This window comes from Pan paniscus, chromosome 4 (genome assembly GCF_029289425.2).
Source record: "Pan paniscus chromosome 4, NHGRI_mPanPan1-v2.0_pri, whole genome shotgun sequence".
In the NCBI taxonomy this organism is placed as follows: domain Eukaryota; kingdom Metazoa; phylum Chordata; class Mammalia; order Primates; family Hominidae; genus Pan; species Pan paniscus.
In genome coordinates, this window is record NC_073253.2 from 5,572,241 (window position 1) to 5,589,124 (window position 16,884).

The following is a 16,884-nucleotide window of genomic DNA, read 5'->3' on the forward strand; positions in this document are numbered from 1 at the left end:
TGAGCATGGACATTTGGTCCTGGAATAGTGGAAAGTTGCAGGGCAGAAGCTCTAAGCTGGGAGAGAGAGAGCACACCAAGGCCCTCAGGAGGAAGGTGAATAAAGAGAGGGACTTAGAGCAGGCCTCTCAGGAGAGACTTCACAGTAAGAAAATAAATGTGTGAAGCCTGTGGCCTCCAGGAATTAGCATGTATTTGTTTATTTTCTGTTCCCTTTGTTTGAGAGATGAGCTCTGCCCCGCAGGAGTCTGTGATTGTCAAGGCTCCAGGTGATTTTTAGGATCCGTCTGTTTGGAAGTCACCAAGGGAACGCCTGGAAGGTGAATTCTAAATGGCTGTGCTGAGTTTTAAGCCATCGTATTTGGGAGACTGAGGAACGACTTGGATTTTTTTCTTCCTGGAATGAAAAGTGAATAAACATTTTCAGGTTTCTTCTTTTTCATCTCCTAGTATATCACCATCTTTATCCATTCAAAATATTTTCAAAATGTGCAGCTGAACATCTTTCTTTCATCTTACATAAAGAAATGAAACTTTTGAGAAATGTGGAAGCTTTTCCCATGGATTTTTTTCACGGGGAATTGTAAAACTCTCTGGACTAGTGCTTCTCACACCTGTGCATAGGAATCATCTGGGAACGGCACCGATTCTGACACTGTGCATCTTGGAAGCAGGGATGCTGAGAGTTGGCCCTGATAACAAGCTTCCCCACAGGCCCCTGTGGCTGGGCCAAGAACCTCACTGTGAGTAGCAAGGTTTTGCAACTGTCCTAAGGCTCGGGGCCAAGTCGATTGTGTTCATCACTTATGTCAAGTGCCTAGAACAGTGCCTGGTACTGGGGAGGTGGGCGATTGTATTAGCCCATTCTCACGCTGCTAATGAAGACATCTGAGATGGTCAATTTATAAAAGAAAGAGGTTTAATTGACTCACAGTTCCGCAGGACTGGAGAGGCCTCAGGAAACTTACAATCATGGTGGAATGGGAAGCAAACACGTCCTTCTTCACATGACAGCAGCAAGGAGAAGTGCTGAGGAAAGGGGGAAAAGCCCCTTGCAAAACCATCAGACCTCATGAGAATTCACTCACTATCACAAGAACAGCATGGGGGTAATTGCCCCCGTGATTCAGTTACTGCCCTCCTGGTAATCGGGGATTATGGGATTATGACACTTAGGGATTATGGGAACTACAGTTCAAGATGTGATTTGGGTGGGGACACAGCCAAACCATATCAGTGATTAAAATCTGCTGAATAAGTGAATCAGTGACAAAAGTGAATCAAACCACATATTAATTATTTTGGAACTGTTTAAATGATACAAAGAAAAAAAACCAATGGCTAGATCTCTTGATTTCTAATTGAGGCATATCTTAAGCAAGAATGGAATTCTGCCTGAGCCGCTTATCATAAAATAAATCTAACTCAAGAAACGAAAGATGTTGTGGACACTGATGGATGCGGATGTGGCCAAAGAGTTCCTGTGACCTGCTGTCTCAGCAGGGTGACCACAGCCCCAAGGTTCTCGGCGCACTGTGTGAGCTAAGAGGGTGTCTGGAATGCAGACAGCAGAGAAAAAAGGCAGAAATGTGGTTCTGCAGAATGTTCCGAAAGATGTAGTAAGTGATGGGCAACATCTGGCTCTATCCTTGTGACCCTGATAATTCTGAAATCAAACGTGAATCTCCCCACATTATTTTTTTCTACTTTCCGTAGTCATATATTGTTGGCAACTTTTTCTAAAATTGGGTTTGAAGCAAAGGGAGTAAGCCTCCCAGATATGTTCCAGACACATGCTCAGGGGCTCAGCCATTCCTCATCCAGAGGGGAAAAAAACAGACAAACAGTTTCAGCTTGTGACTTTCAGGGCCATTTGTGTCTCCAGCTTTTCTCCTCTCAGTGGGCAGATAAAGATGTTTGACTTGCTCCATCACTGAATCCCATCCCCAGCGATTCAAGTCACTTTGTAAAGCTCTGATGGCAGGAGGTCCCAGAAAGGTTCAGTCCCTGGTTGTTCACTTGCAGGCTGGTTTGGGCTGTGGAGAACCAGCCCCAGGCCTGATGCCTTCACTTGCTGGAATGGTCTCTGACATACTCTCTTGTAGGTTTGGGGCAGCAAAGGGAGTCATGCATGTCCCCAGTGTTTCACAGTGTGATCCTTGCATTTTAAAGCAACAGTTTTGTTGTTTTTTTCACCCACCATGCACCAGGACTTCCAAAATGTTATCTGACCCAATCTGCTTGCAGGTGCTCCTTTAATTGCTTACATTTCCAACATATTCCAACCCTAGCCTCGTTTGAGCACAATTTACATGATTTAGTCTAGACAGTGGGCAGTTTTTTCAGATGACTCAATCACAGATTCCAGTGTCTCTGTATCTTTAGCTGCCTAACCCCTGATTTATTTTCAGTGATTGATCTCAGATGGGTCCTGCTCATGTTCTGTGGCATGTGCATTATGCCAGCTCATGAAAGATAATCTAACTGAGCTCACTCCCTTCCTTCCCTCTCTCTCCCTGTGCTGTTGATACTCCAAGTATTGGGGGAGCCTCAATAGGATGCCAACACCTTAGCAAAATAAGCCCCAGCAGCTGGCAGTGCCCACCTTCATGCATCAGGGGCCTGGGAATGTGGGTGATGGTGCCACTGTAAAGATTGGCTTGTCAAGCTTCTCCCCGTTGGACCACCAGAAAGGGTGGCTTGGCAAGGGCATTCCCTGAAGGGCACTACTTCTTTCACGCTAGGCTCAGAGAACAAGCCTGGTATCCCCAGATATGCACCAGTTTCCTTGTGGCCATGCAACCATCATTGACACACTCAAAAATACTCTAGACTTCCAGACACTTCTCCTTCTATCCATACCTAGATTAATTTTGGCCAGCCACTCACAGTTGTAGACAGAGAGACCACCTCAAATGGTCTGGGTGGAGGGGGCGGTGCTTTCAAATGCAGAGGCAAGAGGAAATGAGGGGTTACCCCAACCAGCAGTGACAAGGGCTGGTCCTGGGGACAAGAGTTAGGGAAATAAGTACCTTTGCGCCAGGTCCCAGGTGGTAACATCAGCAACCGTGTTCTCTGAAATACCGTAAATAGAAACCAAGATGTTAAGTCTTTTCATGTTTTTCAATCAGAAGGATAACTTGTAGGTAACTTTATTGGCAGGGGGATCTAAGTTTGTTCTTCCTTGCTGCCTGTAATTTGAGGAGATAATATGCCAATCCATGAATATCAGCTTTTTTAATCAGTATACTTACTTACTTACTTATTTATTTATTTATTTTTGAGATGGAGTTTTGCTCTTGTTGCCCAGGCTGAAGTGCTGTGGCATGATCTCAGCTCACTGCAACCTCTGCCTCCCAGGTTCAGGCGATTCTCATGCCTCAGCTTCCCAAGTAGCTGGGATTACAGGTGCCCACCACCAGGCCCAGCTAATTTTTTTTCTTTTTTTAATAGAGACGGGGTTTCATCATGTTGCCCAGGCTGATCTCGAACTCCTGACCTCAGGTGATCCACCCGCCTCAGCCTCCCAAAGTGCTGGGATTACAGGCATGAGCCACCGTGCCCGGCAGTATATTTACTTTTTTAAAAAGTGAACTCAGCCCCCACAAAGCCCAAGCCCGGGAACCGTCTGTTGAGACTGTAGAATCCAACTCTAGCGGTTCAAATCCCAGCCTGAGCAAGTCCTGTCACTGCTCAAGGCTGTCTTCTATCTGAACAACAGGAAGGGTTCCTTCCAGGAGCTATGTCAGCTGGTTGGTTTGGAATGCTCTGCTAGAGGCCTGGCCCAGCACATGCCTGGTGCTTGCTTCTGGAAAAGGTGAGCAGGGACCGTGCTCACTCGCGCACATCGTGGCCAACCATAACTCCACCTGCCTCTGCAAGGCTCTCTTCCCCATTGAAGTCGCTCTTCCCTCGCTGGCCTGCAGCAGCAGGCCTTTTAGAAAGGTGGGCACACTGAGGTTGACCAGGTGCCTGAGAGCCTGGGGCCATGGTGACATGTGTGTGTTGCTCTCACAGTGCACAGCCAGCTGTGGGGGTGGCGTTCAGACGAGGTCCGTGCAGTGCCTGGCTGGGGGCCGGCCGGCCTCAGGCTGCCTCCTGCACCAGAAGCCTTCGGCCTCCCTGGCCTGCAACACTCACTTCTGCCCCATTGCAGAGAAGAAAGGTGAGTACATGGGGCCCCTCAGCATGACCTGGGCATGGGGCTGGAATGTCAGGTTTCTGGAGCAGTTCCTTGGGGGGCCTGGAGTTAGGGTCTTGCGTCTGATCTACCTTTTCTCTCTTTGCATCTTCTCCAGTTTTACAATGAAATGGTCCATAGAGCAGACCGGGCTGCCTCTCGTGACGCCCCAGGACAACATAGATGGTAGTGACATAAGCGTGACTTCTTTCCTATATCAATGCTGTTCACTATATTTAAAGAAAGCAATCTTAACTAAAGCAGCTTTTCTCCCTAGGATAAACAAAAGCCTCCCTTATTCACTGGGTGCCCTCTAAATGCCATCCCTGTGCACACACAAAATCCCCCAGCATTGCGGAGACAGATGGCCGGGCGCCTGTTAAGGCTATTCTGAGAGATAATGTGGCTCGAGGAAGGCGAGTGGTTTGGCTCAACCAGAGAATTGGAGAATTGAAATTCAGTCAACAGAGGCTCCAATGGGTAGATGCGTGGTTGAGTGAGTGGGGTCAGCACAAGAAGAAAATTTCAGTTTTGCAGAAAACTTCCAAGAAGGCTCTTGTGAAAATAATAGGTTCCACGGGACCCCCATCAGACTGGGGGCTGCCTCTCTGCAGCAGCCGCAGAGCGTGACAAATTCGCTTTTATTTGCCAGACAGAGCTATTAGCTGGCAACATCAGTCGCTGCACTCGGGATCGCTGAGTAATGCAGCTCTGCTCATTTTCAGATGCCTTCTGCAAAGACTACTTCCACTGGTGCTACCTGGTACCCCAGCACGGGATGTGCAGCCACAAGTTCTACGGCAAGCAGTGCTGCAAGACTTGCTCTAAGTCCAACTTGTGAGTCACCGCTCTCCGTAGCAGAGAAAGTGCCTGCGTGGCACAGAAATTTCCCACAAATGAGCTGTGCAATCTACGTCGGAATACATCCAAGGAAGAGCAAAGCCAAAAGAAGAAAACCGTGTTAGGCTCTTTGACCAGGAGTGTATGTATGTGTTTCACTGTGAGCCTGGGTGCAGACCTGTGTCCCCATGCACACAGCGTCTCCTGTCAGGCTAAAATGTGGCACCCTGGCAGACAGAGCTGTGGCTCGTGAGGCAGAAGGCAGGCACCACAATGGGAGAGGCAGCACTCACCCCTGCCTGTTGCAGCTAAATCAAGTCAAAAAGACAGGCAGGGCTGAACTTGCTAAATGTCTGGTGCCTTAGAAAAAGAAGGAAAGGCCATGAAATAAGGAAAACATACCAAATATGTACCCCCAAGTTCACCAGCCTCCCCTCCCACTAGGAAGGCCCCTCGAGCCATCAGGAGTGACCAACTTCCTGGGTGGAGGTCAGGGGAGCTCCAGGAGGCTGCCCAGGCTCCTCCTCCTCCTCCCCAGCGGCCGAGCATCTCTTACCAGGAAGCTGGAGCCACCGCCGGAGCCAGCGTCATCTCTAGGGTCACTGGCCAGGGGACTGCATTCTGGTTTGGGACTTTGCCTATGGAAATGGGAAAAATGAAATTCCTGCTAAGGTGCTTCTATCTCTTTCAGATTCATGCATTGAAGGAGAGATTTTTTATATTTTATGTTTTATCTTTCTCAGTTATTTGCAAGTGAGTGTCCTTTTAAAAACCCACTTCTTCATGCTTTTCTTTGTAAATGACAGATCGAAGTATAGGTTACATCAAAACCCTACCATCCTGAGAAGAGTTATGGTTCTATTATAGCAGACGTCAGCCACACAGCCTATGTGACAATAACCTTAGAGTCCTGTGTTTTGTTTTTGTGTGTTGTGAGATTTTAATCTTTTTTTTTTTTTTTCGGTGAGTCTGGCCATTTCTATAATGCCAGGTGGGAAGCCAGGCTGTGGGTGTTAGGGTGGGAATCCGCCCGGCGTCTCTGGCACCCTCCCTGCCATCCTCAGTGCGGCTGCTGTTCTCCTGTCCGGTGCTGTGGCTCCATTCCAAAGGGGCACCTGGATATTTATATTTGCTGAAGTTTTATAATAAAGTTTATATGGTACAGTGTGCTTCTGAACTACCTCATGATTCTTCACAAGGTTTGTTTCTGAAATCAAAGGATGGAACAAAGATACCAGGAGACAGGTCTCAAAGCGGAAGAAATGGGGCTCTAGACTGCAGGAGAAAACTAGAAATGGCCTAGAAGAAAGTGCCCCTGAGTGAAGAAGAGGCTGCAGGGGAGATGGTGGTGGTTGGTGATGGTGGCTTCCTACTACATTTAATTAAAAGGAGGTGGGACCTCCCCGTGCCACCTCAACTCGTATTAGTCAGGCTTCTTCAGAGGAGCAGAACCAGTAGGACATCAAGAGGGTTGGTGGGGCGGGGGATGGGGAGCAAATTATTTTCAGAAATTGGCTCTCAGGATTGCGGAGGCTGGCAGTTTTGGAATTTGGAGGGCAGGCCGGCAGGCTGGAGATACGGTAAAAGTTGATGTTGCAGCCTCGAGTTTGAATTCCACAGGACAGCAGCCTGGCGCCTCAAGCAGAGTTTCTTTTCTTTCTTTTTCTTTTCTTTTTTCCAACTTTTATTTTAAGTTTGAGGGTACATGTGCGGGAAGTATAGGTTACATCAAAACCCTACCATCCTGAGAAGAGTTACGCTTCTATCGTAGCAGACGTCAGCCACACAGCCTATGTGACAATAACCTTAGAGTCCTGTGTTTTGTTTTCGTGTGTTGTGAGATTTTAATTTTTTTTTTCAGTGAGTCTGGCCATTTCTATAATGCCAGGTGGGAAGCCAGGCATTATAGAAATCTTATGTGCAGGTTCGTTCCACAGGTAAACGTGTGCCATGCTGGTTTGCTGCACAGATCATCCCATCACCTAGGTTTTAAGCCCAGCATCCATTAGCTATTCTTCATGATGCTCTCCCCTCCCCCAGTCCCCCACCCTCTGACAGGACCCAGTGTGTGTTATCCCCCCCACCTCCTGTCCATGTGTTCTCATCATTCAGCTCCCACTTACAAGTGAGGAAAGGCAGTATTTGGTTTTCTTTTCCTGCGTTAGTCTGCTAAGGATAATGGCTTTCAGCTCCATCCATGTCCCTACGGTGGACATGATCTTGTTCCTTTTTATGGCTGCATAGTGTTCCATGGTGTATATGTATCACATTTTCTTTATCCAGTCTATCATTGATGGGTGTGTGGGTTGAACATGTCTTTGGTATTGTGAATAGTGCTGCAATGAATATACACCTGCATGTGTCTTTATAATGGAACAATTTCTATTCCTTTGGGTATATGCCCAGTAATGAGATTTCTGGGTTGAATGGTATTTCTGTCTCCAGGTCTTTGAGGAGCCACCACACTGTCTTCCACAATGGCTGAACTCATTTACACTCCCACCAACAGTGTAGAAGCGTTCCTTCTTCTCCACAACCACGCCAGCATCTGTTGTTTTTTGACATTTTCATAATAGCTATTCTGACTGGTGTAAGATGGTATCTTATTGTGGTTTTGATTTGAATTTATCTAATGATCAGTGATGTTGAGCTTTTTTTTCATTTATTTGTTGGCTGCAGGTAGGTCTTCTTTTGAGAAGTGTCCAGTCACATGCTTTGCCCACGTTTTAATGAAGTTCTTCATTTTTTTCTTGTAAATTTGTTCCTTGTAGATGCAGGATATTAGACCTTTGTCAGATGCAAATATTGCAAAAATTTTCTTCCATTCTTAGGTTGTCTGTTCACTCTGATGATAGTTTCTTTTGCTGTGCAAAAGCTCTTTAGTTTAATTAGATTCCATTTGTCAATTTTTGCTTTTGTTACAATTGCCTATGCCTATGTCCTGAATGGTATTGCCTAGATTTTCTTCTAGGGTTTTTATAGTTTAGGGTGTTACATTTAAGTCTTTAATCAATTTTTAGTTGACTTTTGTATATGGTGTAAGGAAGGGATCCAGTTTCAATTTTCTGCATATGGCTAGCCAGTTCTCTCAACACCATTTATTAAATAGGGACTCCTTTCCTCATTGCTTGTTTTTTCAGGTTTGTCAAAGATCTGGTGATTGTAGGTTTGTTATCTTATTTGTGGGTTCTTTATTTTGTTCCATTTGTCTATGTGTCTGTCCTTGTACCAGTACCATGCTGGTACTGCAGCCTTGTGAGATAGTTTGAAGTCAGCTAGCGTGATGTCTCCAGCTTTGTTCTTTGTGCTTATTGTTCTTGGCTATTTGGGCTCTTTTTGGGTTCTATATTAATTTTAAAATAGTGTTTTTCTAATTCTATGAAAAATGTCAGTGGCAGTTTAATGGGAATAGCATTACATCTATAAATTGAATTTATAAATTGCTTTGGGTGGTATGGCCATTTTCATGATATTGATTGTTCTTATCCATGAGCATGGAATGGTTTGTTTATGTCATCTCAGATTTCTTTGACAAGTGGTTTGTAGTTCTCCTTCAAGAGGTGCCTCACTTCCCTTGTTAGCTGTATTCCTAGGTATTTTATTCTTTTTGTAGCAATTGTGAATGGGAGTTCATTCATGATTTGGCTCTTGGCTTGCCTTTTGGTGTATAGGAATGCTAGCAATTTTTGCACATTGATTTTGTATCCGGAGACTATGCTGAAGTTGCTTATCAGCTTAAGAAGTTTGGGGCTGAGACAATGGGGTTTTCTAGATGTAGGATCATAACATCTGCAAACACAGATAGGTTGACTTCCTCTCTGCCTATGTGAATACGCTTTCTTTCTTTCTCTTGCCTGATTATCCTGGCCAGAACTTCAATACTATGTTTAAGAGGAGTGGTGAGAGAGGGCATCCTTTTGTTGTGCCAGTTTTCAAGGGCAATGCTTCCAGCTTTTGCCCATTCAGCATGATATTGGCTGTGGGTTTGTCATATATTGCTCTTATTATTTTGAGGTATGTTCCTTCAAAACCTAGCTTATTGAGAGTTTTTAACATGAAGGGGCGTTGAATTATATTGAAGGCCTTTTCTGCATCTATTGAGATAAATCATGTGGTTTTTGTCTTTAGTTTGTTTACGTGATGAGTCACATTTATTGATTTGCATATGTTGAACCAAACTTGATGAAGCCAACTTGATCATGGTGGATAAGCTTTTTCATGTGCTGCTGGATTCAGTTTGCCAGTATTTTATTGAGGATTTTTGCATCTGTGTTAATCAAGGATATAGGTCTGAAGTTTCCTTTTTTTGTTGTTGTATCTCTGCGAGGTTTTGGTATCAGGATGATGCTGGCCTCATAAAATGATTTAGAAAGGAGTCCCTCCTTTTCAGTTGTTTGGAATAGTTTCAGCAGAAATGGTACCAGCTCTTCTTTGTACCGCTGGTGGAATTCATCTGTGAATCTGTCTAGTCCAGGGCTCTTTTTGGTTGGTAAGCTATTTATTGCTGCCAGGCAGGGCTTCTGTGTTGCAGTCTGTGAAGTGCTTAACATTTCAATCAATTGACTGTAAGCAGAGTACCCTCCATAGTATGGGTGGGCCTCATCCAATCAGATGAAGGCTTTAAGATCAAAGACTGAGATTTCCCTGAGAAGCAGCAATTCTGCCTCAAGACTGCACAGCCACATTGCCACATAAAATTCACCATTATGCCCCTTTCCCTGGGGTTGGATTTAACCAGCAGTAACTGGGACCCGGTGAGAAGCCAGTACCACTGGTGTGACAAAGGCAGACACCTGCTCTCGGGATGTCGGCTGTTGGAATGGATGGCGGGTCCCACACACGCTCTGGCTGCCTGGTCTGTGCATAACACCAGCTGTTGACGTGGCACAACAGGCTCTGCACCACCTCTTCCAATGCACAGACCCACTTGTGGGAGGAGATATTCCCAATCCCATTTTACAGAGCAGAAATTCTGACAGAAAATTTATATAGCTTTTTCTGGAGTTGCCAGAGAGAAAGGGGGATTCTGCAGAATTCTACAGGATTCTGGGGAGCTGGGGGCAGCTTATTCCAAAACCCAGAGCCATCGGGTACCACAGTCTTACTGACTCACCCAGGCACTGGGGCTGTCCTCTAAACCTCCATCCTTCAGACAGAAGCTTTTCAGTAATCCTTCTATCACATCGTCAATAGCCCTTCATGGGACACCTGCTGACCTTGTTCCATGAAGGAGGCAAAAATGGCCAAGATGTGGGCCTGCCTTCAAGGGCTTTTTGTTCCAGCAGTGAAATAATGTATGGCCGCAAATGGATGCACTATGAGGTTGACCATGACCACAGGATGGGGCCAGGCTGAGGGGGTGGATTTGCTTCTGTTAAGGAGGGAAATGGTAGACCAGAAACCTGGGCTCTTCAACCTGGGCTCTTACAGTGAGAAGAGAGCATGGGCAAGAGGGGCAGATGGAAGAAGCACCCATAACCTTCCCAGGATCCACCCATGATTTGTCTGTGACTTGCCAATGATCTACCCGTAATTCGCCCGTCACCAGCCTGTGTTCTGTTCATGACTCTGCACTGGAGACAGATGCCGGGTGGAGAAGGGTGGCGTGGCAGGTGAGGTGTTGCCTAGAGCCAGGGTTGTTGGGGCTGCAGGACTCATCAGCCCGGCACCTGGTTAGCATCTCTCACCCAGGCCGTCTCTGTGTCCCAATCCGCTGCTCCAACTGGCCTGACACACCCCTACAACGGGCTTGAGAGAGGCTGGCTTAGATCATGTCAGGCACTGGCCAAAGCCTTCGTCTGCTTCTATAGCCAACATCACAACATCCAGCTGGGGTGGGCTGCATTTGCCTTAGGCTATATTTAGCATTGGCTGTGTGCCAAGCCCTGAGATGAGCGCTTCATGTGCAAAGGCCCACTTGACCCTCCCTTGGGGGAGGCACCATCAATGGCCCTGTCCACGGCGGGAGGAAGAGGGAGCAGCACATCGAGGCCTCGTGCCTCTCCCAGGCCATGGAGCCAGTAAATGGCACAGCTGGGTGTTCAACTGTGACCTCGAACCTCACCCTGTGCCCCTCACCTTCCGTTCCTCTCTTTACATGGTCTGTCTTTTGTGGACACACAGTGCCCATGTCATCTCAGCCTCTGTGGCTTTGCCGGGCCACATCCATCATATCTTCCCCAGTGCAGCCCCTCCCTGTACACCACCATTTTCCTGCCTGCACCTCCTTGACTTCCTGATGTTCTGAGAGCTCTTCAGAGGCAGGTGCCTGGCCTTGCCCACCTAGCACTCTGGAAACTTCTGGCCGCCAAGAATCTCTTTCCATCTGGAGTGACGGGGTTTGGGATTCTTCTCTGTTTTTTCACAATATAGTCTCCGCATGTTTGGCTGGCAACAAGCTCTAGATGTGAAGTTCCTGGCTACCACAGGGTGACTTCGAAATCCAAATCTAGAGAGAGCTCCTTCGCCCGCATCCCATCCTGACATGAATATCTTGAACCCTCAGCCTCAGTGGATCCACAGGTGCCCACGATTCACTCCCCTCTCCACTCAGTCGCAGGCCACCATGCTCTTAAACTGCAGCTCCCCAGAAGTCGCTGTGTGGTTCCTGGGCTGCGGGGGGCTTTGTCTGGGAGGTGTTCAGTTAACCTGATTCTCACGAATTGCGGTGTGATCCTCACTGCCCTTGCCTCCCCTAGATAGGTGAAAAGGGGGCCAGGCTGGCACAGTTGCACAGCCGTCTTAGCATCTGGACAGCACCCTGGCTGATGTATAGGTGGACGCCCAGCTGCACCAGGTGGTGAGACCCAGACTTCTCCTCATCGCAGGGGGCTGCCTGTGGGGATTTTCTCCACTTGCTTCTCCGTTGCCTTCCAGTGCCAGGACAGAGCCCAGAGAGCCTTTGTTCTAGTCTCGCTGGACCCCCCAGGAAGCCCACCAGGAGCTGCCCCACGGAACCTGAAGGGGAGAAGGGCATATCCCCATGTGCCAGGAAGCACAATGCCCTGGACTAAAGGCAGCCCCCAGAAATTCCAGGCTGAGTGAAGGAGTCCAGACAAAACAAAGCTGTGCTGGAGGAGGAGCAGGGCTGGCCCCAGCCAGACACATTCCAGCCCGCAATCAGGCTGCCTCTTTCTGTTTCCCTCCAGCTCTCCAATGCCACCCCCACCCCCACGCCCAGCTGGAAACACCTCTAGCTCCCAGCTCAGCAGCCTTAACAAAGAAAGTCAGCGGGAGACTTGGGAAAGTGAAGAAACTCTCCCCAAAACCCCAGAACGCTGCACCTTTCCTATGACAAAAACTCAAGTGAAACCCCCCACACCACCGCTGCCATCCTGTCTGCATCCTGAACAGTATGTGTGAGCCTGGACCAGGGGCTCAGCACAGGCCCTTTCTCAGCCTGGAATTCTCACTTCTGCATCGCACAGGATGGGTTCAGAGTCTCCTCGGGCCAGTTTGCCAGCAGAGTCTGCTCCCCAAGGCATCAGGCCAGGCTGCCCGGAGGCCTCTCTGAACCCTCTTGAGCCCACCCTGTGCCATCTCCCTGGTGTTCCACTTCTCCCAGCCCCCTTCCGAGAGCTTCAGCAATGCCAGGTGCTGTACCTGTCCCTCCCAAGGCACCCTCCTGCCCCTCCCCTCACTTATACAAGTTGTGTGCCCTGGTCCCTGTGTTTGCTTTCTCACTTCCTCTATGAGGATGGGGTCATCTGGGACATCCCGCAGAGGTGGGCCTCCTGAGACCCGCCACTAGTGCTCGTCCCCTTAATGGGAATCATGTCCAGGGTCCACAGGCAAGACCAGGCCCTTCCCTGCACAACAGCCTCTCCTCAGCTCTGCACGAGGACCACAAATCCACTCACTTGGAAGCCCCTGTGGGAAGGGAGCCGCTCACTCCCTCTTGCCATTTATTTCTCCTGCATACACCAAAAGAAAACCCGGTAGATCCACAGATCCTCTTTCCCCCATGATACATTGTTGCTCAGTTGTGTCTGGAGGGGCCATTGGCAGAGGCAGCAAGGCTCTGCTCTGGGGTAGGTAATCACAAGCTTCCCCTCACCACCTCTCACCCCAGCCCAGACACAGAGATAAGGGAGGTCGGAGCAACCAGCGCTCTGCTGGAACGGTGGCCCCAAGCTCTGCACAGGGCACACCTGCAGAGGATGCACACCAGCCTGCCGTCCCTCCCAGCCACCGGGGCTCAGGGTGCAGAGCTTAGACGGCTGGAGGCCAAAAACCATGTGGTCGCATGTCATTGCATGGACAGAGGGCCGAGGGTACATCAAACGTTGTCACCAACCCCTCTGCTCTAGTGTCTTATGGTAGTTTAAGTAATCAGAAGTATTCTAGGGAGGGGAGAGAGGTCCCATTTCGGTGACCCCTCAAGTACCACCCACTCATCTATTGTCCCTGATTCCTGCCCTGCTCTCTCTTGGGAAACTGCTGTTGTTAAAGTTGCTGACAGCCTCCTGGTTGCCAAATCAAGGCACACTGGTCATTGCTGTCTTCCACAGCCTCTCTCAAGCATCTCCGCTGTAGACATGTCCTCTGCCATAGAGCTCACCTTCCTAGGCCTGGGGCACACCTTTCTTCTGTCTCCTGTTAGTTCTCCAAATGCTCCCAGGCACTGTGATGCGACACACCCCAGGCCAAGCTCACTATTTCCTACTCTTCAGCCCCTAAAGTTACCCCTCTTGTCTGCTGTATTCTAGGGTCACTACTCACACAGTGTCCTCAACTGGAAACTTAGGGTCATCCTTGGACTCCTCTCTTGCCCCAGCTCCACTCTATAACCCCCTCCAAATCCTTCTCTGAGTGCTGTCACTGTCCAGTCTTAAAAAGTGTTCCATTCTATTGTCTTGCCTAGGTTGTTGCAATAGTCTTTTAAATGGTCTCCATTCCATGTCTTCTCTTATTCTATCTGCCAAACTGAACCCGTCAGATCACAGTCAGCCGCTGGATGAAGGACTTGTGGGTAAAACCTGTGCTTCTCAGTGGAGTGTGCAGAGCCCCTCACTGTGGGCCGAGCTTCCTCTGCTTCCTCCTAACTGGCAATAACCTTTCACTGGAAATCTCCAGTCACCCCTAAGCCAGGACTGCGCTTTTCTCTCTAGTGCAAGTGGAAAAGTCCAGCTTATTTAAGGGTCTCCCTCTCAAACATGGGCACCTTTGAGAGGCCTTGACCAGCTTCCCAGGTTCCTCTAGCCCCCAGTACTTGGTCATGGATACCCCATCACAGCACCAGCCACAGCGTGTGAGGCTGGTTGGCCTCCTGCCTCTTCACCTCGGGGGGATTTCTTCAAGGGTAAGAACTTTGCTTTCAGCCAACCGTGCATGTCCTGGGATTAGCAAGGGTCTGGCATCTAGTGAGCCTCAGCAAACACTGAGTGTTAAGGTTCAAGAAGAAAGGATTTTATACAAGAGGAAGTCAAAGAAATAGGGAAAGGTCGGCAAGAGTGGTACCAAATAAGAGGTACCAAGAAAGAGGAAAATAATAAGCAAAGGTGGGATACAGCCTCCAGGGACATCACGTGCTGGGCTCTGGCTCACCAAGGCCAGAGACTTTGTGGAAAGGGCTCCAAGAGATTTGACCGAATGGGATAAAAATGTGTTGAGAACCAGGGTGTATTCGTCCGTTTTCACACTGTCGATAAAGACAAACCCGAGACTGGGTAATTTATACAGAAAAAGAGGTTTAATGGACTCACAGTTCCATGTGGCTAGGAGGCCTCACCATCATGGTGGAAGGTGAAAGGTACGTCTTATATGGCAGCAGGCAAGAGGGAATGAGAGCCAAACAAACGGGAAAACCTTTTACAAAACCATCAGATCTCATGAGACTTATTCAATACCACGAGCATAGTATGGGGAAAACCACCCCCGTGATTCAGTGGTCTCCCACTGGGTCTCCCCCACGACACATGGGAATTGTGAGAGCTACAATTCAAGATGAGATTTGGGTGGGGACACAGCCAAACCATATCACAGAGGTGCAGGTTGTCAGAGCTGAAAAGAATCTTAGAGATGCTGCAGTCCAGGCCTAAATTTATAGAGGGAGACCCTGACACCCAAGAAAGACAAGTGCCTTCCCCAGGATTTCATAGCTCAGGGGAAAGCTTTCACATTTTGCCCTTACTATCTGATGGCAAACTTTAAACCTCAGAAAGAAAAGCAACTACCATTTGGAAAGAAACAACAGCACCTCATTTGACAATGTTTTGCAATTTTTTTTGCAAGGAAATATTGTATCAAGGTTAAAATTAAAGGCTAAATATAAGAGTCCCATATTTTGACATTTAATTCAGATGCCATTTTGTGGTTGCTAGAATGAAGGGAAACCTATTGCAGTGTAAATCAGGATGATTTGGCTCACACTAAAGAGGACATGGTCCCAGCCTGAGGCCATCTCAGTTATCTCAAGCACATTTTTTTTCTGCTCCTAAATTGTCATTGATTCCAGTGTCAAATTTATAGTTGAAAAGTAAAAATATTCGGTAGGTATTTTTAATGTACTCTTTTTATTTTTTAGAACTCAAGAGCATCCTACTAGACTCTCATTTCCTCTGCTGAATCCTAGAACAGATTATCACCTCATTGCAAGCTCAGCTTTGCAGAATTCACCGTCTCCCCTTACCCTGTAGAAGATTCTGCTCTTTAAAAGACCATTTTCAGGAAGTCATAGGAGTTTGGAATACAGTGAAACTCTAATAGTAAATGGCAGCCATTCAACAGTGCCATAAATTCAGATGCTTGAAAATGGATTCCTTTGGGCGTGGGCAGCCTGGGACCCTGGTGAGGTCATGGAGCAGCCAGTCTGGAAAATGGTTCCACTGCTGCAAGCAGAGAGAAGGGTCTGCATTATCAGGCTGAGTAGGTGCTGGCAGATCAGCAGGTCATCGGAGGCCAGCGTCCACATAACTCGGTTGGTTAATTTTGTGATAATGTTAGGTATCAACTTGACTGGGTTAAGGGATGCCCAGGTCCTTTTAACTCAGAGGTGTCCAGTCTTTTGGCTTCCCTGGGCCTCACTGGAAGAAGAAAAATTGTCTTGGACCACACATAAAATACACTGACACTAACAATAGCTGATGAGTTTTAAAACACACACACACACACACATACACACAATCTCATAATGTTTTAAGAAAGAATGTTTAATGTTAGCTGCATTCAAAGCCATCCTGTGTCGCATGCAGCCCGCAGGCCTCGGGTTGAACAAGCTTGCATAACCGTTATTTCCAGTCGCATCTGTGAGGGTGTTTCCGGGGGAGATTAACATTTGAATTGGTAAATTGAGTAAAGATCTGCCTTCACCTATGTGGGTATGCACCATCCAATCCACTGAAGGCCCAAATAGAACAAGAAGGCAGAAAAAGGGTACATCAGCTCTTTCTGCTTGAGCAGGGGCACACACTCGTCTTCTCCTGCCCTTGGACATCAGAGCTCCCCCGAGTCCGGGGCCTTTAGACCCCAGGACTTACATCAGCCCCTTCCCAAGCCCCAGAGCTCTCGGATCTTCTGCCTTGGACTAGATTACAGCACCAGTTTTCCTGGTTCTCCAGGCTGCAGAGGGAATAGAGGGGGACTTCCACAACCATGTGAGCCAATTCCCATAATAAATCCCCTCTCGTATATCTGTATATCGATATTCACATCTGTCTATGTATGTAAGCATGTATCCTATCGGTTCTGTTTCACAGAAGAACTCTGACTAATGCACTCATCTTGGGTTAACTTGGTATGCTGACTTTCCAAGCTCAGGAGCCTTTCAAGAGCCTCAAGATCTCAGCCACTTACAACAATAAAGGTTCATTTCTTCAACACGTTATATCTTGGCTGCACATTGCCTTTTTCTTTATAAATTACCCA

The 16,884-nt window shown here is 47.8% G+C and overlaps 1 protein-coding gene across 2 annotated transcripts in view; it reads left to right on the forward strand.

Moving 5' to 3' along the window:
* Positions 1 to 6,188, forward strand: part of ADAMTS16 (ADAM metallopeptidase with thrombospondin type 1 motif 16) — a 180,551-nt gene extending 174,363 nt beyond the window's left edge. The window contains exons 22-23 of one of the 2 annotated variants that reach the window (XM_034959712.2): positions 4,017 to 4,164; positions 4,905 to 6,188. In XM_034959712.2, the coding sequence (XP_034815603.1) occupies positions 4,017 to 4,164; positions 4,905 to 5,020 (264 nt within the window). In that variant the 3' untranslated portion in view covers positions 5,021 to 6,188. Of the gene's footprint in view, positions 1 to 4,016; positions 4,748 to 4,904 lie in introns of those variants that run through there. The other variant, XM_034959711.3, reaches the window with a different exon arrangement.
* The last annotated feature ends 10,696 nt before the right edge of the window (positions 6,189 to 16,884 follow it).